Source organism: Poecile atricapillus, chromosome 7 (assembly GCF_030490865.1).
Source record: "Poecile atricapillus isolate bPoeAtr1 chromosome 7, bPoeAtr1.hap1, whole genome shotgun sequence".
In the NCBI taxonomy this organism is placed as follows: domain Eukaryota; kingdom Metazoa; phylum Chordata; class Aves; order Passeriformes; family Paridae; genus Poecile; species Poecile atricapillus.
The window spans coordinates 10,670,788-10,692,997 of record NC_081255.1 but is presented as its reverse complement, the minus strand read 5'-3'; the positions used below and the strand labels follow the sequence as shown (position 1 = coordinate 10,692,997).

The 22,210-nt window shown below is 39.6% G+C and overlaps 2 protein-coding genes across 6 annotated transcripts; one reads left to right on the top strand and one right to left on the bottom strand.

Moving 5' to 3' along the window:
• Nucleotides 1–1,579: 1,579 nt before the first annotated feature.
• On the top strand, nucleotides 1,580–18,857 carry UCHL5 (ubiquitin C-terminal hydrolase L5). 2 transcript variants are annotated; one of them, XM_058842579.1, is made up of 11 exons: nucleotides 1,580–2,219; nucleotides 3,620–3,683; nucleotides 5,402–5,507; nucleotides 13,030–13,155; nucleotides 13,240–13,301; nucleotides 13,378–13,508; nucleotides 14,857–14,920; nucleotides 16,017–16,119; nucleotides 16,539–16,652; nucleotides 16,860–16,958; nucleotides 18,737–18,857. In XM_058842579.1, exons 1-11 carry the CDS (start codon nucleotides 1,832–1,834, stop codon nucleotides 18,779–18,781), a joined length of 1,302 nt encoding a protein of 433 aa, XP_058698562.1. In that variant the 5' UTR covers nucleotides 1,580–1,831; the 3' UTR covers nucleotides 18,782–18,857. The 2 variants fall into 2 exon arrangements, with proteins under 2 accessions (XP_058698562.1, XP_058698563.1); XM_058842580.1 differs by lacking the exon at nucleotides 5,402–5,507 and having other exon boundaries at nucleotides 2,146–2,219.
• Nucleotides 16,967–21,312, bottom strand: LOC131580880 (extracellular matrix organizing protein FRAS1-like). Of its 4 annotated transcripts, none has more exons than XM_058842589.1 (2): nucleotides 20,748–21,312; nucleotides 16,967–18,732 (listed from the first exon to the last, which is right to left on the bottom strand). In XM_058842589.1, exons 1-2 carry the CDS (start codon nucleotides 20,997–20,999, stop codon nucleotides 18,703–18,705), a joined length of 282 nt encoding a protein of 93 aa, XP_058698572.1. In that variant the 5' UTR covers nucleotides 21,000–21,312; the 3' UTR covers nucleotides 16,967–18,702. The 4 variants fall into 4 exon arrangements, with proteins under 4 accessions (XP_058698572.1, XP_058698569.1, XP_058698571.1 ...); XM_058842586.1 differs by lacking the exon at nucleotides 16,967–18,732 and adding an exon at nucleotides 19,268–20,014; XM_058842588.1 differs by lacking the exon at nucleotides 16,967–18,732 and adding an exon at nucleotides 19,268–20,011.
• Between the last annotated feature and the right edge of the window lie 898 nt (nucleotides 21,313–22,210).

Below are 22,210 nucleotides of genomic sequence, written 5' to 3'. Positions count from 1 at the left end.
AATTACCTTTAAAATACAGAATAGCTGATGCAACCCGCAAATCTTACTACCAAACAGTCACAGCAAAAGTATCAGATTTACACTTCACCAACAGCTATTGGAAAAGCACTTATTCACAGTTGAGCACTGTTTTAACCCTGTATTACATCTCAGCCTCACAAGTTCCTAAAGCTATTCACTCCCTTGGACCCGTCCCTCTCCTCTGCCTAGACCTCAAGTTTGTTTTTTCATTTAACACTTGTACAGAAACAACTTTCACCCTAATAGGTAGATAAACACAAAGGCTCATTTAACATATGCTCTACTATAAGTGTACTCTTCACCTGCTGAGCTGCAGCAGGGAACTTGAATTTAAAACACCTGTGGAGGATTTATCAACAATATTCTGGCTCCACAAGCATTTTCAATTTCTGAGCTACGGGAATGCAAACAGCAATTCCCAGACTTAAAAGTCCCAGACTAGGAGTTTTATAACAAAAAATTACTAAACTAAACCCCATAGCTGTTCATCATTATTAATGAAAGAGAAAACCCACTATATTTCAACTGTGATATAAATTCATACATAAAATAAGACTTTGGTTGCTCTGGAACAGTCTATACACCAGTTACACGTCTACTAGTAGTCAATATCTTTATGCTGCTGTACTATAGCATGATTCAGTTCCTTAAATTGACATCCATTAATTCTGATAACTATTCCAACTTGCCCTAGCTTTCCTAAGAAATAAAATGTCTGACAAGTTTCATGGATGGATTAAAAAAACAAATAAAGTACAAAGCTTTAACAGAACTAGATTCTAATTTAAGTTCTTAAGTTTAACTACTACATTAACAACTAATCAAACTTTGTTGTGAAATCCCATGGAATTAAACTTTGAAAAATTCAGATCTTTTATGACAAAAAAAGCATTAACGTTTTAAAGACAACATTTCAAGTTGCCTTCAAATACTTCAAAACCATATATACTTCAATCTACGAGGAACTGTATTTCCCTTCTCTGCTCTCTAAATTCTGTATAAGCATTAAACTGAAGACTATAAGGAATGCCTTCTAGTTAACTGAGCAGAGAAACCACAACCATCACATTGAGCTATGGCTGTAACAAAACAGGCTTATGCTACAGATTAGCTCTGACAAGACAGTTCTTATACTTCAGAAAATAAGCACCTCTATCTCAACTAGGATGCCAGGAGAGCACTTCCCAAATCAGCAATGGAGCGATACACGACAGCAACACAGCAGGCATCCAACTAAACGAATCACATACCAGCCCACACATTTTTGCTGCAGAATTTGCAAGAGCCTGTCTGCTTAAAAAAAATTTACTAACTGGGGGGCAAAGGCAGCTTAGCTGACATAGCACAGAATTAGGAGATAGAAGCGCCTAAAGCGGATACCAGAAGAGCTGCGATCGCAGCTGTCAGTCTGCATAAAGACGATAAACACGCGTGACGGGGAAGCCGCGTAACACCAGAGACACGCCCAGGAACACCCCGCGGGCCCCTCACGCCCAGGTGCTATCCGGAGCTGCCCCTCCGGCCTCTCCGCATTCCCCAAGCATCCCTGCGGCCCCCCGGGGGTGGTGCAGGAACCCCGCACCCCACTCCTGCAGCCCGGGAAGCGCCACTTGCCTGCGAGGCCGCGGCCCGGAAGGGGCTGCCAGGGGCCGCGGGGCGATGGGCAGGGGAGGCACCGGGGACACCGAGCGGCGGCCGGGCCGCTCCGGGCACGGGGGGCGGGCAGGGCCGTCCCACTCCGACCGCCAGAGATCCGCGTCTCCCGCTCCAGCCCCGCCCGCCGCGCCCCGACAGCATTGCCGGGACCCGGATGGGGCCGCGCCCCCTAAGCGGTGCCCGGATGGAACCGTGTTTGGAGCCCACCCCGCTCCTCGCCGCACCGCCCGAGGGCCCCGCAGCCGCCGTTCACCCCCAGACACCCCGGAGCTCATCCTCGAGGTGTGGCGCGGCCCTCCGGTGGCCGGAGCGGTACCGCCAGCACCCACAGCTGCCCCGGATCCAGTCCCACGGGCTGCTTCCTGCGGCCGCCCCGCCTCTCCATGGCGGTGCCTGCCGCGGGTCCTGCCGGGAAGGGAGCGGCGCGGCTCGGCCTCGCAGCCTGAGCGGCGGCGCCGCCATGTCCGGGAGCAGCAGCGCCGGCGAGTGGTGCCTCATGGAGAGCGACCCGGGTGTCTTTACCGAGCTCATCAAGGGCTTCGGTGAGGGTCGATTGGGGCCGGGCAGGTGATGGGGACTCCGTGGGGCTGTTCCCGCACCACTGCCTGCGAGTCCCGCTCTCTCTGCGCGGGGCGTTGGCCGGGCGGGGAGGGGATGCAGGGGGCGCCCCGCGGGACTCGGTTGCTGCAGGGCCGGGAGGGCGGTGGGACACGATTGCCGAGCGCAGCTTCCCTGACGTCCGCGGTGTTGGCCTGACTCTGCCTGACCGCCTGCGGTCAGCGGAGAGTCCCTGCCCGAGGGAGCCCGGCCCCAGTGAGGCCTGTGCGGCGCGGCCGAGCCCTCGCCCCGGCATCTGCTCTGCTGCGGAGCAGCTCGGCAGGGACGTGCCGGGTAGAGTCACAGCGTCCATTAGGCTGGAAGAGGCCTCTCAGATCGTCAAGTCCAACCCATGACCCAACACCAACTTGACAACCAGACCGTGGCACTGAGTGCCATATCTAGTTTTTCCTTAAACACCTCCAGAGGCGGTGACTTCATCACTTCCGTAGCCAGCCCATTCTAATGTCTAATCACACCTTTGAAAAAATTCCTCCGAATGTCTAACCTAAACTTCCCTGGCGCAGCTTAAGGCTGGGAAGGTGTTTGGGTTATAGAGCCCCAGGAATGAGGACGTTTAGGGAAAGGGCTGTGCCTAGGCTGAGCTGTAGGGTTTGGCAGTGGCTGGGTAGCTTGCAAGCAGCTGCCTGGCCTTCTGGGATGTTAAATTTTGTGTTAAATTGCGTTTAAAATTTATTTAAAACTATGAATATACGGTTATTACAACAGGCTTTCAGCCAAAGAATCAAAATTGTTTTACTCCATGTTTTATTGATTCATAGTTTCTATCATGTCTTTTTCTCAGAAATTAAATCCAGACCCACTTTTTTTTTTTTTTTTTTTTTTTTTTAGCTAATAAATTAAACTTCCACATACTAAATATCTGAACCTTTTGGGCTCTTTATTATGCAAATGTCTTACTTTGAGTGTACAGCATTTTTGGTGTACTACCAAGGGTCTTAGTCTGGTGATGCTTAAAATTCTGCTTTGGACTTGTTGATAATGCATTTATAAACAGTATTGTTTTCAATTAAACAAAGGACATGAGGTGAGCAGAGATATTTTAATCTCCTCTGCTTCTTTTTTAAAGGCAGCTATGTTATAAAGACAGCATCACCATACACAGGTTCAGAAGTTCTTGAAATAATTTCTCTCTGCCTGTCTTGTTTTTTTTTTTTAATCAGGGTCTATTAAAGCCCATAGATAGACTGTTCCATAGCCTGGACATATTAGTTGTAAATATTACATAATGTCTTTGTGTCTTCTTTCATAAGTCTGTCTTTATTGGCTGCATCCCTTTTTAAACAGGTTAGTTGAAGAAATCTGTACTTTTTCCTTATTTCAGGCTGTAGAGGAGCACAAGTTGAAGAAATATGGAGTTTGGAGCCAGAGAACTTTGAAAAATTGAAGTAAGGCACATGTTTTTTATTCAGATTTGTCTGAAATCCCTGAAGGAAGGTGTGCCAAACTCAGGTGTATTTTTGATGGACTTTTTTTTGTTTGGGGCATTTTGTGGTTGTGTTTTTTCCTTCAGTTTCTACAGAAGTTCAGTAGGATTTTGATTTAATGGCAGTTAAATTGCTTTTTATTAATGCTTTGGTAGTTAATCTAGCTTAATCAGGTTTTGAAAGAGATGCTGATAGTAGCTGGAATGTGGAAGTAGTTTTCTAATGATTCTGCCATTATCTTGTCTTATAGCTTTTAACAAATTCTTGGGCGAATTTCTGTTCCTTGCTTTATCTCCCTTCTTTCTCACATCCCATGAATGTTGCCTCTGTTGTCTCAAATTATTTTCAAGTACTTAGATTCCTTTGTAACTCGTTTTTCCTGCAAAACTACTTCATATGTATGTGAAGGCAAATAGGCTTTTTATAATTGATAATGACTGGTGGCATGTGGAACAATTTTGCCCTCATTAAGCAACATTAATTGTGTTAACATTTTGTCCTATGGTCTTATCCATGTTTACGTACAGGATTTTAAGAGGAAAATATAATTTGATCCAGACTGTACACTTGTATCTTGTGCAAATACCCCGTATTTGTAGGATTAATCTTTCAAAAGATGCAGGAATCAGTACAGAGGATGTACGTCTAGAATTTTTGATGGAAGATATTTGACAAGCAACACCTGAATGGCAGAAATGTTGCCAGTATATACCTAAGAGGCATATATATGCTGTCTGCACCATCAGAATATTTACGTATTCATTAAGTGACAGCTTTATGTGTCCTGGGAGGTGTGTGTCTTTCTAGTCCTGAAGGATGGTTGGCTTCCATCCTCCCTTCCCCTTTATGCCTGCAGTATTCAACACAGTGTATAAACACTGGGGGTGAAAGAACATAGGAACGTCTTGGTTTTTTAAACAGCAGGTCCACTGAGAGAATTTGAAAAAATGCATTTCAGACTTCTGGTCAGAGCTTAGGAAAAGTCCCTTATGCAGTACAGGTATATGTTTGTCTTTTGTAGAGAAACCTTTTGTGGTCTCTTTGTGATGACGACCTTAGATTTAAGTTGATGAATGAGTTTTTGTCTTACTGTATCTGTAGATTTTGTAAGACCTATTTCCTTCACTGATAAATTTTTGTGTTCTGGGATTACTAAATACAGTGCAACATGTAATAAAAGCTGTTTACTATTCAAGACATGCAATCTGAAAGGCAAGACACATTTTTTGCTAGAAGACAAAACTGGGTTTCTCTTACTTGTTGTTAGAGATAAAGCTCCTCTTTGAATATTTCATGTTGTGTCTAGGATGATTACCAAAACTAGTTCCTGCTTTTGTGTATGACTGACAAACGCTTTGACAGCTCTTTATCACTAACCAATTCAAATGAGAGTTCTGCAACTATAAAAGTTGCAGTGACCAGGAAAACTGGTCCTGATTTTAGAAAATTACTGGCTAAATGCTAATTCAGATTGGAATTGTTTAGCACTTACAGAAAGAAGCCTGAATTGTCTTCTGCCTAATTAAAAGAGCACATCTGAAAATTTCAGTGCAAGTTCCTGACATTTAGAGAGAATTAACAGAATTACTATACCAGCATACAGATAGGCTACAGTACAGATAATTTTAATATTTTTCGTCAGTACTGGTGACCTCTTCCCTAAAAATTTTGTTTTTCAGGCCAGTACATGGGCTGATTTTTCTCTTCAAGTGGCAGCCTGGAGAGGAGCCAGCAGGTTCTGTTGTCCAGGATTCCAGACTGGATACAATATTTTTTGCTAAGCAGGTATGAGAAATTCAGTAATTGTTTAAGATAGATCATGAAACATAGCTTTCAATACCAAAAAATAAACTATTTTTTGTTAATATGACCACAGAAATTAATATTTTGCAAGGTAGAAAGCTTCAACAAATTCTGAGAGTAGGAGCTGTGTGTTGACAAAGCAAATCAGTTTGATTTGTCAATGCAGACAAAAACAGCAGCTGTGGAAGAGTAAAGCTTTTATTTATTTGTCAGCCCTCACCCATAAAGTAACTCAGTCTTCTGTGTGGTATATAGCAACTTGGTAAATGTTCTCAGCACCATGACCAAAGTACTTATTTTGAAACCACTTTCAACAACTTGTTGGAAGAAATTTTTTTTGGTCCTGTTCTCATTTCTTGTTTTTCTCAAATGCTTTGAAGCTGGGAGTATGTGAAGGATAATGCTTTCCTTTAAGGGTTTGCAGACCAATTTGGTATTCAATTTGTAAGTGTTCAATTCCAAAAGGTTATTTAAATTAGAAATAACAGGAAAAAATTTGTTTCGCTGACATAATCCATTGTGTTTTATTAAATACAGAGTAGTACTGAAATTTTGTCTTAGAGTTAACAGACTGCTGTGTGTGTTGTTTACAAGCAAGAAAAGCAAGAGAAAGTGACCAGAATGAAAGTAGGAGTATTTAATACGGGTGTTAATCACAAAACATTGATATCAAAGGGCAAAGTATTAGGTTTTCTGTGACAACTGTTATATAGTCTATTTGTTGGGGTTTTTAGGGTGGAGGTTTTGGGGGACTCTTTTTTTTTTTGTAGTTGGATTTTTCTTGTTTTATTTTCCACCAAAAATGCAGAAGTGTTTTGAAAGTAAACTTCGGGGTATGAAAAAATCTTTACACACTTCCAGTTAAAAGTATAGAAATATAGAAGACAATGCAAATGGCCATCCTGGCCACTCTGTACCTGCACTTCTGTTTTGTTTCTTTTATAATTGCCTCCCTGTTTCATGCTGTCATGGCTCACCTTTTTTAATGCTGATTTTCTTCATTCTTCCCCTGCTGCAGTTCTTGAGTCCTGTCAAACAATTGATACAGTGATCAGCAGCAGTTTGCTAACTGTTTTTATAGTTTGATAACTCTCATAGACACTGGTTTAGATTGTGATTTCTACCTAACCAAACATCCTGTTAGTAGCCATGGGCTGTAGCTAAAGTACAGCCATGAGGCAAATAACTCAGAGAAAATCCTTGACGTAACTTTCAAAAGGTAATTGTATGGTGGGAGGATATTACTCTGATTGGGATCTAGAGAGGGATTTTTTTGGAGGATGTTGTCTTTTTATATTAAAGTGAAGGTAAATTTTCCCTTACTCAAGGGTTTTGTCTTGTTTCCTGTGAGTAGCTGAGGTTGTCCTAGAATTGCTGTTCTTGTGAAAAGTTCCAAAGCATTTGTCTGCTTGCTCCACTTCTTTTGTGTTTCCCCCCCGCCCCTTCCCTTTTCTGAAGCTTGACACTGTGTTTAAAGGCAATAGCTAAGAGAAGCTTTCTTGAGATTTAAGATGAGATTGCAGAATGTGCATCACAAAATTTGGATAATGTTAGATTTGATAACCATCCCCACAAAATTAAAGGCTAACAGTGAAAAGTCTTCTTTATAGTTTTCTTTGAAATACTCATATTTTAATGTGTTCTTGAACTGAAACCTCCTTTCTAATTGTCCCTTTCCTTCACCTGCTGCCTTTAAAGAGAGTGGGCTGGAGTGTCTCTTAATTTTAGCATGGATAGCAATTTCTAGAAATGTTGACTCTTACAATAGTACTGCCTGGTTATTCCACTTGATGGCATGGAATAGAGGTTTCAAAAGTCATTTGCAAAAAATTTAGAATTAGTATATTTTTAATTTTTTGACCTGTCAGTCCAGTGCAGTGGCTTTGCAAAATTAAAACATTCCTTGTAGACATATATATGCTTGTGTTTCATATCAGTTCTGTTTTGCCTGGATTCAGCTATTGTGACTGAACAACTAGAAATAGGTACAGAGAAATTATTATTAAAAGTCAACAAGAAGAAGCTGCTTTGGATATTTTGAAGGAATTTGTTTAATACCAGTTCATCTCTGGTGAGTTTCACACTGAAGAAGGTTAGCCTGAGTTAGACATCCAACTTGACGAGCAATGTTTTGAGGACTTACAGTATTTTCTTCAGCAAGTGTCTGATCTTATGATTTGCTTCTGATGAGAGCCAGGTGCAATGAACTTCTGTGAGCCAGTGAAGCTCATCCCCATGCAGTTTTCTGTGCCTATTATCTGGGCTGGTCTCTGCTGTACCATGAGATGTGTCTGTTCAGTGAGTCTGTACAGGACAAAACGGGTGACAGGTAAGTTAGAGAATGGGGTTCTTCATGGCAGTGCTGAAGTTACTGCATTTCTCAAAACCACTGTCTGAATCTGTCACCCTGAAAACTAAAACCTTCTGATAATGTTTTCATAGTTCTAGTTACTTTCCCATGAAAGTTCTATAAACATAGAATATAAACATAGAATATAAACAATATTCCTTCTAAGAAACGTCTTTTGATGGACGTTTTGCATGACCAGTGTGCTTGGGAAGGTGGTAACTGTTGTAACACTGAGAAGCGTTCATATGAATCATTTCATGTCCTTTAACAACATGTATCCTTCTGAGTCACCCAGGAGCACAAAGCAAGATGAGCATTAGTATTGAATATTTGTATTATGAAAGAGCAAGTCCTCCCAGCCATCGTGCAACTGGGTTCATGTTTATTTTTCATTTCCTCTGTATGTTTTAAGCCAAATTTTATGCTGGCTTTGAGGGTCTTTCCAGAAGACCTTTTTCTCCATTACTAAACTGATGGAATAAAATTACACTATGTTAATTTGTACGCTGGAATCCCAGAACAAACATTGGTTAGGGCAATTTTTATGACATATAAGATTATTGATCTGTTGATCTATATCTTCAAAACTCTCATGACACTGGAGCCTGAAAAATCTCAGCAAGTCTTTGCCTCTCTTTCTTTTCTCACACATTTTCTTCTTTTAAATGTTCCAATCTAAGGACATTTGGTAAAATTGGTTTTACTGTAGACATGTTTTCAAGTGTCTTCCTGAATCCTGTGTGAGCAAGACAAAGGTTACTGTTAATATATAACAAGAGTTGAGTAGATGAAATAAATTTTATTTCTGTTCAATTTTTTAATGTGTTCAGTCTTAAAAATTGTTTCATTGTGGGGAGCTTTAGTTAGAGGTAAAAGTCTACAGCACTGAAACTGTCCAGTAAAACATCTTTAAAATTGCATTAGGAAGCACCATTTTGGTAAGAAGCTTATGCATGCTTACATTTTCCTCATTTCCACTTCCATAGTGATGATGTAGTTGAATGCCAAATGGCAACTAGATCTTGTTCTAAGTTAAATCACAACTATGTTGGGGGGTTGAATTTTGAGTTCTGTCTGGTATGCATGCATATTAAAGGAGTTTTTTTAATGGTCACTTTTATGTGCAATCATGTTAAATTTGGCCTCCCTGTTATGCCTAGGTATGGTTTGGTCCTCTAGTTGAGGCCACAGAACTCTGGATGATCTTACATACCCTTTGAGCTAGGATACCTAGGCACAATGAGGTGAGTTAAGGATATAATTTCAGCCTTAACTCTGAATTTCCTGATTTCTGTGTTGCTTCAATGGGGCGTGCTGTTTTCACACACAGTGGATACATTATTACATCTGCTCAATGTATTCAGCTCCTTGCCACACTCTGGAGGAGCTGCATTCTCTGCCAAGCACTGCAGAGGTGTCTTTGGACAAAAAAGAATGACATGTTGCACACCTGAAACTACTTATTTTGAGTTAATACATTTTTCAGCTTTTAGTATGGAACTGTTGGTATCCTGCCTTTCTTAGGTGCCATGTATTTATTTTATTTTGCATTGTCATGACAGAACATTAACATCATTAATTGTGAATACCTTCAGAAGGAGTAGCTTATAAATTATACTATATTAATTACACTAATTGATAAGAAAACGGTTTCTGGTTACGTTCATGGCACTAATGGAAGCATATGTAATTTTTTTTACATTTATAGTACTTAATTGATTTCAACCTCAAAATTTTTGAGTCTTTGAGATTTGGTAGCATTAAGATAGACCAGATATCTGTGTTAAAGCTGAGTTTGGTGTAACAGATAACTTACAAGAAGTACAACTTCAAGACATAAAACAAATCAGAAAAAGATTTTCAGTAACTGAATATAGCTGTAGAAAGATTATATCTTTACGCCAACAAAATTAAAATGGAAAAAAAAGTGTATCGGTTTTCTAAACAAGAATAAATTGCAGAACTTTGTGCTAATTCTGAATTTTTCAGTTGAGCTCTGTAAAACCAACTATTCTGTACTGTTGGGGTGTTTAGTAAGTGGGGCCCAGGGATTTGCTGGTTTTACTACCAGTTGGAGCACAGGCTTTTCCATAGCTTTTTTTGAAAAGCAAAATGCATAATCCATCAGGTAGAAGATGTGAGTCAAGAATTTCAAGTGCTTCTGCCTAAAGGTGATCCAGAAGGTCAAATTGGATCCGTAGAGAAAGGTGTGTGCTTAGGAAGTAATGCATCTTACTTAGAGAGTAGCCTAATCAATTGGTTCCTTGGTTTGTTTTAAGCTGGGCTTCACTTGGGGATAGGTCGGTCTTCTCTTGATACATTTCTTTGTCTGTATGTATGTTACAATTTTCTTTAAAATATTGTTAAATACACCTTGGACTTTTGCCTACAAAATCTTTTAACTATGACTGCTTTAAGTTGGAGTCTCTTGTACTGATCATTATAATACCTCACCAAGACATCCTGGACAGAAATATCCAGGCAAATGTTGGTTACTTCTGGACAAATACAGAAAATCCTCTTAATCTTCAAGTCCAAATAAAAATATTTTGGGAACAACCTGTATTTATTATCACATTACCTAAATGGAAAAAATGTTTTCTGCTAATGCTGAGGCACCCTAAGTAAGAGATACACTGGAAATTAGAGATACATATCCTGAAGGATTCTCTAGGTTGTGTGTGGAGCAGTGCTGGATGGGCTGTGTGCAGTGATGGCATTGTGTCTGTGTGACAAATCTGGCACTTGCCCACATTTAGTCCTGCAGTCACATCTTCCCTCTGCACTCTTCGCCCTGCCTGTGAGCTACCACTAGCTAGATATTCCCTTGTTCCATCTTGGTAGTTCTCCTGTGTCATCTACGTCCAGGAGCACACTGGATTTTTATGCACATCACCTGCATTTCCTTCTAGTCCTCTGCTATAGGACTGCTGTTGCTGCCTTTTCCTTACCTCCTGCCTCTCACTTGACTGAAGTTGTAGAAGGTATTTCTGTAATGTATTTTCATTTCAACAGCTGGAGGCTGTTGCTTTCAGATGTGCATCTTTTGCATATTGGTTTCTAGCATTCAGACTTTCTTTACCTTGGCCCCTATATACTTATCAGACTTGTCTCATTCTGTAGTTGGAATACAAAATATGCTTGAAGGCCAATATTTGATGAGCCCATTAATTCTTTGGCAAGTCTAATTTTTTCCTCTGCTTTAATTTTCTGTTTCAAACTTCTGTATCCTGCTATTCAGTAGTTTCAGTGTTGATCTTGCCTCTAGGCACAAAATCTCAGTAAATTTCCCTTTCTTGTTTTCAAGCCATTATTGTCTGTAAAGAGAGCAACTCTTGATTGTTCCATCTTGATTTTTCAGCAAAATTAGTTAACATTTAGTCCTGTCCCTCCTATAATGCCCTTTATTAATTATCATTTACAAATACAATTTGCTGTAGTGACCCTGCTTTCATTTTAACAGCTCTGTTCTAACAGTGTGTCAGCACAGGTGTCTGTACCTTCTGCTTCTCTATCAGCTTAATTACACTGCATCAGCTTCACCCACTCTGATCCGCTTGAGATTTCCCTGCTTTTATCCTAGGACTACTTTACAGCTGTCTCTGATAACATTTTTTAGTTGTATCTTAGGGAGTCATTAGTTCTTAGTTTTTTTTTCTATATTGCAGTATAATTCAAAGTATGCTATTCTGCTAGTCTGGGGGTTTGAGTTTTTCTGCTTCTGGTTTGTTATTTCGCTGCCCTTGATGGATTTTCCTCGTATGTCCTTTATTTTACATCTGTGTGTATTCTAGCCCTTAGCTTGAATACCTGCTGTTGGTTTAATTTGAGTTTTGGCTGCTGTAATCTGTTCTGCATGTGTAGTTTGTAAAGAACTACATGGTTACCATTTAGATCAACTAGATTGCATTTTTCTTAAATTAAGAGGTGTTTTATCATTTATCATCTGCATACAGATATAATCTGAACTGAGAACAGCCTGAAGTATAGAAAATAAAATTATGATGTGGCTTTTAGTATTAACAAACTAGGTTTTCCTTTGTTAGGAGTAGCCTTGATTGTAAAACAGTTTGCTTGTGTTTTCTCTTTTTTTTTTTCTCCTTTCTTGATGGAAGTCGTTTCACATTCATGGCCCCGGACTGATTCTCATTTTTTTATACAAAATTCACATCCTCTCTGGAAATTTTAAGCAGCATTTTCAATTGCAAAATAGTCTCAAAGACTAATGATACATTACACTTTCCTAACCTATAGCTCTCTGAGGAAAAAAATGCTAATATAAAATCGTGCATTATGGCCTCATACTACTTGATGACAGTGCATTTAGATAAATCTCAAATTATGTTTAATAATCCTTGTAGCCTCTTTCTTTAAACACAGTGTTTTAGTTTGGTTATTAGTAAACAACATTAAAGACATGGATTTAATATGAAGGGGGTTGTTTATATTTTCTAAAAATGGAGTATTTAACACTGAAGTTTAACAAACTAGTCACTGTCAAACTAGTAAACATTAACTAGAAAAGGATAGGTATATTGGACAAGTGTATTATTCAGCTAACCATCATTTAAACTATCTCTACATCTTTGAACACTTCTAGTTTTATTAGCTTATCCCTAAACTACTTGAAAATTTTTGTCCAATAAAACATTTTAATAAAAATTGTAGGTTCCATAATCTGCTTTATTGCTTCAAATTAAATTTTTTTCACCTCCTACTCCTAGTAGGAGATCTGATTATTCGAAGGACTTTTCTGTGGAGTGTTGACTTTTTTTTAAGGGCATAAACAAAATAACACCATTTGGGCAGCTTGCTTTGAATATTATTGTGTGTTTTTCCACAGTGATCCGAGGATTTCCACTTTTCTTCTACGCCTTACATTAATCACTTTAGAGAGATGGTGAGGCAGTGGAATGACAGTTTCTGAGGACAGCTGTGAAATACGAGTTTCATCAGTGAATTGTATATGACAACCATGCAGAGCTGATTTTATGACAGCAAGGGCTTTTCTGTAGCTACCCAGGCAGCAAATCCAGTCTGTATTAGGTTGCAGCTCTTATGTGAATCAACATAGAAAGTGTGTTTGTAAAAACAAACAGTTTGGAGTGAACTTTTATCACCAGTGCTGACCAAATTCTCCATGATTTTCTCTAGGTCATAAATAATGCCTGTGCAACTCAAGCCATAGTAAGTGTGCTGTTAAACTGTGCTCATCAAGACATTCATCTAGGAGAGACCTTGTCAGAGTTTAAAGAATTTTCCCAAAGCTTTGATGCTGCAGTAAGTGACCAATGTTTTCTGCATTTTGAGTGTCGTGGTGTTATAGCTGTGGTGGTTTACAAGTGGTTTTTTACTTCCTTTCAGATGAAAGGTTTGGCACTGAGCAACTCAGAAGTGATTCGGCAAGTTCACAACAGTTTTGCCAGGTAACATATGTTTTAAATCTGGCCAAAATTTGAGCAAATTCTTTTTAATCTAGGGGGTTTTAAATTTTCTTTGCAGACAACAGATGTTTGAGTTTGATGCAAAGTCTTCAGCAAAGGAAGAAGATGCCTTTCACTTTGTAAGCTATGTTCCTGTTAATGGGAGGCTATATGAGCTAGATGGCTTAAGGGAAGGACCAATTGATTTAGGTAACATTTTACATTTTTGCTGAACATCCTTTATATTGACAATGGCTTTTTGCAACAAATTTATCATATGTTATAGACTCAAAGCAAATGATTTATTAAACTAAAGAATATCCTGAAAGTTTTCTGAATGTGCTGTAGGCTTGTACTTCCTTGCAGTCATTTGTATTGTTTTAGCTTTGTTGGTTTAAAAATACAATTTTCTCCCTGCTTCCTCCATGTCTCTGATGCTTCCTCTTTTCATTTAGTAATCAAATTATCAGGTCCTGCAATCCCTTCCAAAACCTTGATAGTTTTGGATAAAGGGAGAATGTATACAGCTTACTCCAAGTATTTTTTTGCCATTATGTGGCTTGTGTTTGCACAGTGTCCTTTTTCTTCTTAAGATAGCAAGTGTTTTCCTAATGGTTTAAAAGAAAATATCTTTATTCTCTGTAAGATGGGTTTCTGTTTTGTAGTCTTTCCTGACATGTGTGCCTGGTTGAGTCTTGAAAAAGCTCTGCACTGCCTATCATGTATCTGTACTTTAGAGTCTGATACATTGTCAACAGCGTTTTCCACACTCCATTCCCAGAGTGTTTTCCCAGATTTGTTGACAATTTTATTTACATTTAGGCTGAGCAACAACTTGCTGCTTAATCTTGTCTTTAGTCTGCCTAGATATACTGTACAGTCTGCCTTCCTAACAGTAACATCATTTGTATGGTCAGAAGATCATGAGTCTCTAAATTTACTTTAAGGTCTTGAAATTGCAAAAGAGGCATTTTCAACTTAGGAAGACACCTGTAGGTATTGTGTCATATATCTTGAAATCAAGTTCTCTATCATATATCCTTTTATGTTTTTTCTTTCTGCCTGACTTTTTAACATTATAGTTCATCTACATAGATAAAATCAAGAATTAATATTAAACAGCTGTTCCTGTCCATAGTGTACCTGTCCATTTTCCTTTGCTCTACTTCAGTGTTGTCATACCAACTAATTTCCCTCGTGTCATAAAAATCTTACATAACATACTTTGCCCCACCCTTTTATTTCATGTTACTGGCAAAACAAATGCTAGATGCTTATGCTCTTAAGATTTAGCTTTGTTCCATTGCTTTGGCCACTGTGTTATCTTTTAATCTATTTAATTCTGTTAATATTAATAAAATGTCTTCCACCTCCTGATAAACCACCTGAGTAGTTTCAGAATGCAGTAGCTAGGGGAAAACTGCTTATATACTCTGAAGTTGCTGTGTAAGCCTGAATTATACGAGTTGACTTTGCAATAAATTTTGAAATTATATTGAATATTTTCCTTTGTTAAATTTTGCAAAGATGATGAATTTTTTTCCTGTTTTTTCCCCAGGTGCATGCCGTCAGGATGACTGGATAAGTGCAGTGCGGCCCGTCATAGAGAAGCGCATACAAAAGTAAATGGCTGTGATGCCTTTAAAATATAGCACCTGACCTATGCTTAAAAATTCTGTAGTCTTAATTTCCTTCAGTTAAAGGATTTCTTCTGAATTTCTAAGCAATGACACTTATGCATTACTTTTTTATGCATATCACTATGTGACTTGAGAACCTGTTGCCCAGCATGAGGCAAATGTGATGATAGATAAATCTCAGATACACTGTGCTCCTGCATAATTAATCCAAGTAGGTGTCTGTGTAGTGAAGAGAGATCCTACGAGTGCTCTGGAAAAGAAGATTGTTATCTCTGTTACTCAGCTGTGGATCTTTGTGAGTGAAAGCTAAGAGTGTTATGACCATGAATAACGTTTGCCTATGTGCTTAAAAATACTAGCTAGTACATACAGCTGTTATTTAGAGATAAGTTTTTCTTAGGAATATGGCTTTTCTTAGTAATTGAAGCTAGGAAACCATACTATGGAACTTTCCTGCTTCTTAATTCTGATTCCAAACTGCAGGCCCAAATTTGTTAGAAATAATCTTGATTTTATGCCATTTTTAGAAAACAATTCTAAGTTTTTCCCTGAGGACTTTTTTTTTTGTAAGCAAAACAGGACTACCAAGTTGCTTTTGGAGACTCTAACCTCCAAAGGGCCTGCTAGTCTAAGTGTTGAATGTACTACTTACACTGTGTGGAGAAGTCTCCAATATTTTCTGACAAGTAATAGTAATGAGAAAGTAATAACTATTGTGTGAAGCATCTTCTGTAAGTGAAGCATCTTCTGTAAGTTCTGCTGTCATGTTTTCTTTTCTCTTTTGGACAGTTTCCCTATTTGTTTTGTGACCACAGACAGGAATAGTAAATTTTGGGGAGAGAAAATATTATATATTGGAGTTATATATGGGATAGAATTATTTTGTGGTCTGATTTTATTTTATAAAAAGATTGGATCTGTAGCACAACTTAATTTAATAGACCCATTTAAAATTTTGTTTCCATGAACTGCAGTCCTTAAAATGAAATCAAGGAGGGGGCTTTTCAGTTATCATGATGGTAACTAATTTTGAAAGTGGTTTGTCTTTGTTGCTTTTTTTTTTCTGTTCCTCATTTAGATACAGTGAAGGTGAAATAAGGTTTAACTTGATGGCTATTGTGTCTGACAGGAAGATGATATATGAGCAAAGGATTGCAGAGCTACAGCAGCAACTGGCAGAGGTAGGCCATGGAATTGAAATTGCTAAAGTAGTTCTCTGATAGTTCTGTGTGTTGACTTCAGTAGTCACTTCCCTTCCTTACTCCAAATGGTGTAGCATTAAAAAAGCAGGGAGTGATTGCTGGAGATCTGTCCACACAGTGTGGATGCACTCAGTGCTGCAGCTCTGAGCTGAGCACTCAGCACAGTGTTGACCATGTCATTTTGACTTTCTGCCTTGACTCATTTGCTGTGGTGCTGGAACTGTTCCTTTCCCAGTACCTGCTTGTAACTAACTGCAGAAATTCCTGGAATGTTCCTGTAATAGTAGATGAAACTGAATCTTTATGTGATAGAAATAGCCTTAAGACAAAACTTGCTTTAAAAAAAAATATTTAAAAATGGAGTAACATCATCTATTTAAATTTTTGTTTTGTGGAAGGAGGAGCCTATGGATACAGATCAAAGTAGTAATATGTTAAGTTCTTTACAATCAGAAGTTGCAAAATACCAGATGTTAATTGAAGAAGAGAATCAAAAATTAAAAAGATATAAGGTATGTAGCCTTTGCTTTTCTGATTAAATTATTGGAACAGTTGTAAGAAAAAGCTAGCTTTTATTTTTATATATATATATAATGTATATATATATATGTGTGTGTATATATATGGGAGCTTTGCAAGTAATCTGAAGGAACTGGATGGGGACTAGAAGATAGTTCAGCTATTTAATAATTCTGTTAATGCTTTTAACTTACTTTTAGATCGAAAATATTAGAAGAAAACATAACTACCTGCCTTTCATCATGGAATTATTAAAGACTCTAGCAGAGCACCAGCAGTTAATACCATTAGTAGAAAAAGTGAGTATTTCCTAGCTGATAGTATATTACTATAATTCTTCATACCTTCTCTTTTAAATAAACAAGCCCATGTCATTTATTCTTCCAAGATCTTTGGCCAGGGAAGGCTCCCCATGGTCCTGTGGTCACTGCAGCAGGTGGTGACTGCGTAGTGGCAGCCGTGGCACAGTGCTGGGAATTCGATCCCTCCTTTCTCATTGCTCTCATGCTCATTTACTGGCTTGGGTTTCCCCCTTTCTAAGGTATCTAGCCATTAATATTGATTTACTGCTAAGGTTTGTATTAAAACTTTAAGCATGTCTGCCACTTTGGCAAGGTTATTAAACTGGTCAAGTACTTGAATTGTACTCAGCTCTGTGCTGGTGTGCACTTAAGCTTGAATGCCAGAGGCAGGATCCCTGATTTTGTAGTCACTGAAAAAGGACGTCTGAACTAGTATAATGAAGGAAGAGTGCCGTGGCGGGGTCGATGGCAGGGGTGCCGTGACTACCCTGAAGAAGCCGTCCTGGAAAGGACTGCCCAGGGGCACGGGCACGTCCTCTGCCCCGCGAGTGATCTCAGCTCAGCTGCAGTGTGCAGGCAACGCGGAGAGAGAGACTAGAGAGCTGTATGGCATTCCACTGAGAAACAGCCTTTATTATAGCAGGGCCCTCAGTGAAGGGAGCCAGTGACAGCAGCTCCCCAAACAGGGGAAAAACCGGGATATTTTTAGGGAAGGAGAGGGGCGGGGGAAACTTGGATACATGTATCGGGGTGGATTGATAGGGAGGGAAACCAGTGGGGTGTAACAAATTAACGTGTTCAACTCAGAGGCCTCTGGGAGTGACACTTTTTCTCTGCATGAGGTAAAGTGTCTGGCCAAGGGAGAAGCTCTCCGGGGGAGAGCCAGAATCTCTGAATTGACCGGTTCCCCGGCCTCCACAGAAGAGCTGTATCTTATTTAATGAGTACATTCTTTAGTTGAATTTATTTAGGGAGGTAAATTTGCAGGCTCACAGTTTATAAGAAAAAAAGCAACCAAGCCGCTTTCACAATTAAATGACCAGTGAACTAGTGGTAACAAATCTTAATTCTAAATCACTGAATTTGATGGTATTCTGTTCAATAACATGTGATAACAAGCAGCAGCCTGATTCAGAACTAATGTTTTGACAGAAAGTTGTTTGCCTATATTGCTTGAGTTGTCCCCTCTTCTTACCCAATCTGTTTCTTAAGTAAATTCATAAGGAAGAAAGTGCCGGTTCCCTATCAATTTGAACTATTTATGATTGATACAAGTTATGAGAATCTGTCTGCAAATATTTTGGCAGGAACTTTTGTGGGGAGTTTTTCCACTTACTTGAAAGATCTAAACCACTAAGATCTTGGTTTGTTTTAGAGTTCAGTTTTGATAATCTATATATCTGAATGTGGTATTTTCTTGTGACATAAAATACTTCCATTAGGAAGAGTTTTTTCTATGTTAAATGAAATTGGTATGGAGATATGAAAAATGAAAGTTTAAATTATGTTTTTAAAATTGTGCTTTTCTCCTACTGAAGTTGTGTTATCTGAGCTTCTCTTGCATTATTTATTTAAACCTGTATTTATTCTCAAAAGGCTTTATATACTAACCTAATAATATTGTAGTAGGATGCTTCTGAAGGGTCCAAATTTACTTTTAAATTCTTCTTTTTCCAGCATATTTTTAATATTCAGAAATATAATGGGTAGTCATTGAAAGCTCCAGAATGATCTTCATCTTTCAAAGCTTGATGCTATCTTCCCTTGTTTCCTAGGCAAAAGAAAAACAGAATGCCAAGAAAGCTCAGGAGGCCAAATGAAGATGACTTTGCAAAACACATACTTGCTTCTCATACTATTTTCATGACAACAAATAAAACTTTTCATAAACTTCAATTTTTGTCCAGTGCACGTTTGCCAATTGTAATGGTTTGTCTTGTACTGTTTGCATGGGTCTGACTCTTCCTTTCCCTATCTTGTGCATATATTACTGCTGAGCAATGTTTATATTCTCCTGGTCACATTCAGTATTTAACAGTCTGTCTGATTGCTGAAAGCTTGGGAAGTGGACCCAGAAATGAGCAAGGAAAATGTCCCCATTTTGTCCCACTTGAACATGACAATGATCCAAATGCCAGAGGTTTAAGTATAAGCGTGAGCTTTCTTTGCTCATCCCTACTAACAATCCTTTCCAGTCGTTCAGTGACATAGCCTGTGTCTGTGTTTTTATGAAGTATGTGTCTAATTTTTTTACAAAATGGAAAAGTATGAATTTAGCTGTAGAAACATTTGCAAAGACCAATGTATAATCTCAAAAGAACTGCATTGCTTTAGTAGAAAAGATAATAAATATTCCCATTTTTATTTTGGCAAACTTTTTTCTGTGGTATTTTATTACAGGATAAGATGATTATGATATGGAGGTCAACAGCCTTGTGACTTGAGTATATGCATTCTAAATTTGAGGTAGAAAGAAGGCACACTATTGTTTTGGGGAGTTAATATTCTTGGATAAAAGGTATTCCTCTTTTGAGGTATGTTCAATTTAAGTCTGGAAAGCAGTGCTTTTTATTTGACTTTGAGAAGTAATATAAGGGAAAAGGTGTATCAAAGATTATTGTTGATGACTATTTTTGTAGAAGATGTTTGAGCTGTGTCCCATGGACCAAAGGAAATACCCAGGGAACAGAGTTCATTGGGTGTCCTGACACAGTAAATGCTGCCCGAATATGAGCCGTGAATAGGTTGTGTTGGTATAGATAGCTGTTGCAGCTGGCTCACGTCTCCTTCTCATCACCTAGGAATGGGTACCGGCACAAAGAAGCCGTGGATGAACTTCTTCAAGGCAACAGCTAACATCAATTGGGCAAGTGGGCTATCTGCATCTGCGTTCCTCTTGCAGTACTAAAGCTTTGCACACAAGCCGGCTGCTAGGCACCTTCAATCGCGTTTTGACAGAGCTCGCACGTTCCCACTCCAGGACACAAATCGGCGTCTTCTCACAGACGTGGTTTTTTGTGGTGGCTCCCAAGCTCTCCAAAACGCTGTTTCTGCTGAAAGAAGCGACTGTTACAGACCTCTGGAGCCCTGGCTTCTGTGTTGGGTCATCCAAATGGAAGCAGAAAGATGCTCCACTGCCTCGGGCAAGGAGATATTGTGCCAGGACAACACCTTTGTCAGGAACTTTCAACACAGCACCATAACCTAGGGGATGGCAAGGGAACAGGAAGCAAATGCTATTTCATGGTCAATTTTGCTCGGCTACCCTCAGTTCTTGGGGGAGAGGGAGTGGGCTGCAGATGGATAATGCAGCCAGGAGAGGACAGTGAGACACCCCAAATAGGGAAACCCATTCGTTTCTAGAGGAACATTTTTGGCTTTTGGTCTCTTAATTAGGAAATGAGCTAAAATATCCCATGTTATGGAGCATGGACTGAGCTGCCTCTGCTCTGTCCTCTGCTCATTTCTATTGGCCGAGAACACAGCCAAAATTATAAAAGAGAGCCCAGCTGAGAACGTTTTGTATTTCCAGTATGGCCCTACATTAAAAAAAACAGTATTTTCCTGGCACTCTGAAGATTTAGAGAATAAAATAAATGGAAAACGAATGAAATGGAAAATAAATGAAATAAATGCACACAGCGCTGTTTTCTTCCAGGTTAGATGAGGGGGGAAAGCCACACTCCACCTGTGCAGGGCAGAGCAGCAGCTCCACGCAACGCAGAGCTGTGCCTGAGAACTGAGAGAGATCTGGGATACCTGGAGAGCTCTGGATGGGCCTCTCACCTGGAAGTCAGCGGTGACAGAGCCCCCACAGACATCAATTAACTCGGTCATGTCATAATAAGCGTCGAAGGTCCAGATGCAGCTCTTGAGGCTGAGGTGCTGGTACAGCTGGATGCTCTTGGGCTCCCTCACCGCGGGCTCCAGCTGGTAGGGGCGGTCGTAGCCCGGGCCCAGCACGAAGCTGTCCTGGGTCACCTCGTCCAGGAACCCTGCCTCTGAGAGAGAGAAGTCAGGACACTGATCCCTCCCCATTTGAAACAGCCCCAGGCCAAGAATGGAGGCCTTGCTTCACTCTTGAATCAACGGGAGCTCCTCTCCCTTCATTATCCTGGAGGTCAAACTGGACATACTCAGGTCTTCACAGGGGAAAATCTTACAGGAATGGCATCCTAAAAAATCAAACCTAGGGACCTGCTGATTCAAGGCTGAAGTGAACCTTTAAGAAATGAGGAACAGGTTGAGTATGGAATTATCAGAGCGCAGCACAACTCACTGCCTGTTGGAGAGGGTAAAACAGGGAAACCTTATGAATGTGATGGTTTGGCAGAAGATTCTGAAAAAAGAAGGCTAGAATCGAAGTAGAAATGAAAGTCTGCTTTGAGTCATGAGATACAGAGTACTGGTTACTATATGACCAAAGAACAATAGCCTAGCCAGCTAAAGGAGAATCCCTGCTGATAAAACAATGTCCTTCTGCTGATAGAAAGCCTAAAGGTCAAGAAGCAAGGGAAGAACTTGTAAATCTTGTAGAGCCTCAAATGCAACACTGTATGTAAAATCTTTAGTGGGTGTATCTCATAGTGATTGGTTACTGGGAATTAGAATATTCACTATAGAAAAAGATATATTGGATTGTAACAAGAACTTCGCTCTCTTAGCTTTTCTCTCTTAAACCTCTCTCTCTTAACCTCTCTCTTAGCTTTTCTCTCTTACCTCTTAACCCCTCTCGTACCTCTTGGCTCTTCTCTCTTACCCCTTTACTCCTCTCTCAGCTCCCCTCTCCCCCTCTCTTACCTCTTCCACTCTTTCCCTCTCTTACTCTTACCCTCTTGGTTTTTCCCCTCTTACTCCTCTCTTGTCTCCCCCCTCTCCTGAGCCTCCCTGGTTTCCCCCGCTCTCCCTCTGTTGCTCTTACTCCCTCCTTCCCCTTTTCCATCCTCTCCTCTCCTGCTCTCCCCGTTCTCTCCCTCCTCCCCCGGACCATGTGGACACCGAGGCTGGTGGCGGACACAGGTCTCCCCTCTCTTTACCCATATAATAAATTGCACATACCTGAACAGCTTGACCCTGGAGGGGTCAAAATTTATATATAAAATATAAAAATATATATTTCTCTATACCTCTACATATTCATTCTTTAAATATTTTATTTATTTTCATTTTTCTTATTTATTTAAAAACCCTGCCTCTAACTAAATAAAAACCAAGCAGCCCCTTTATCTTCAATATTTTTTAATATCTAT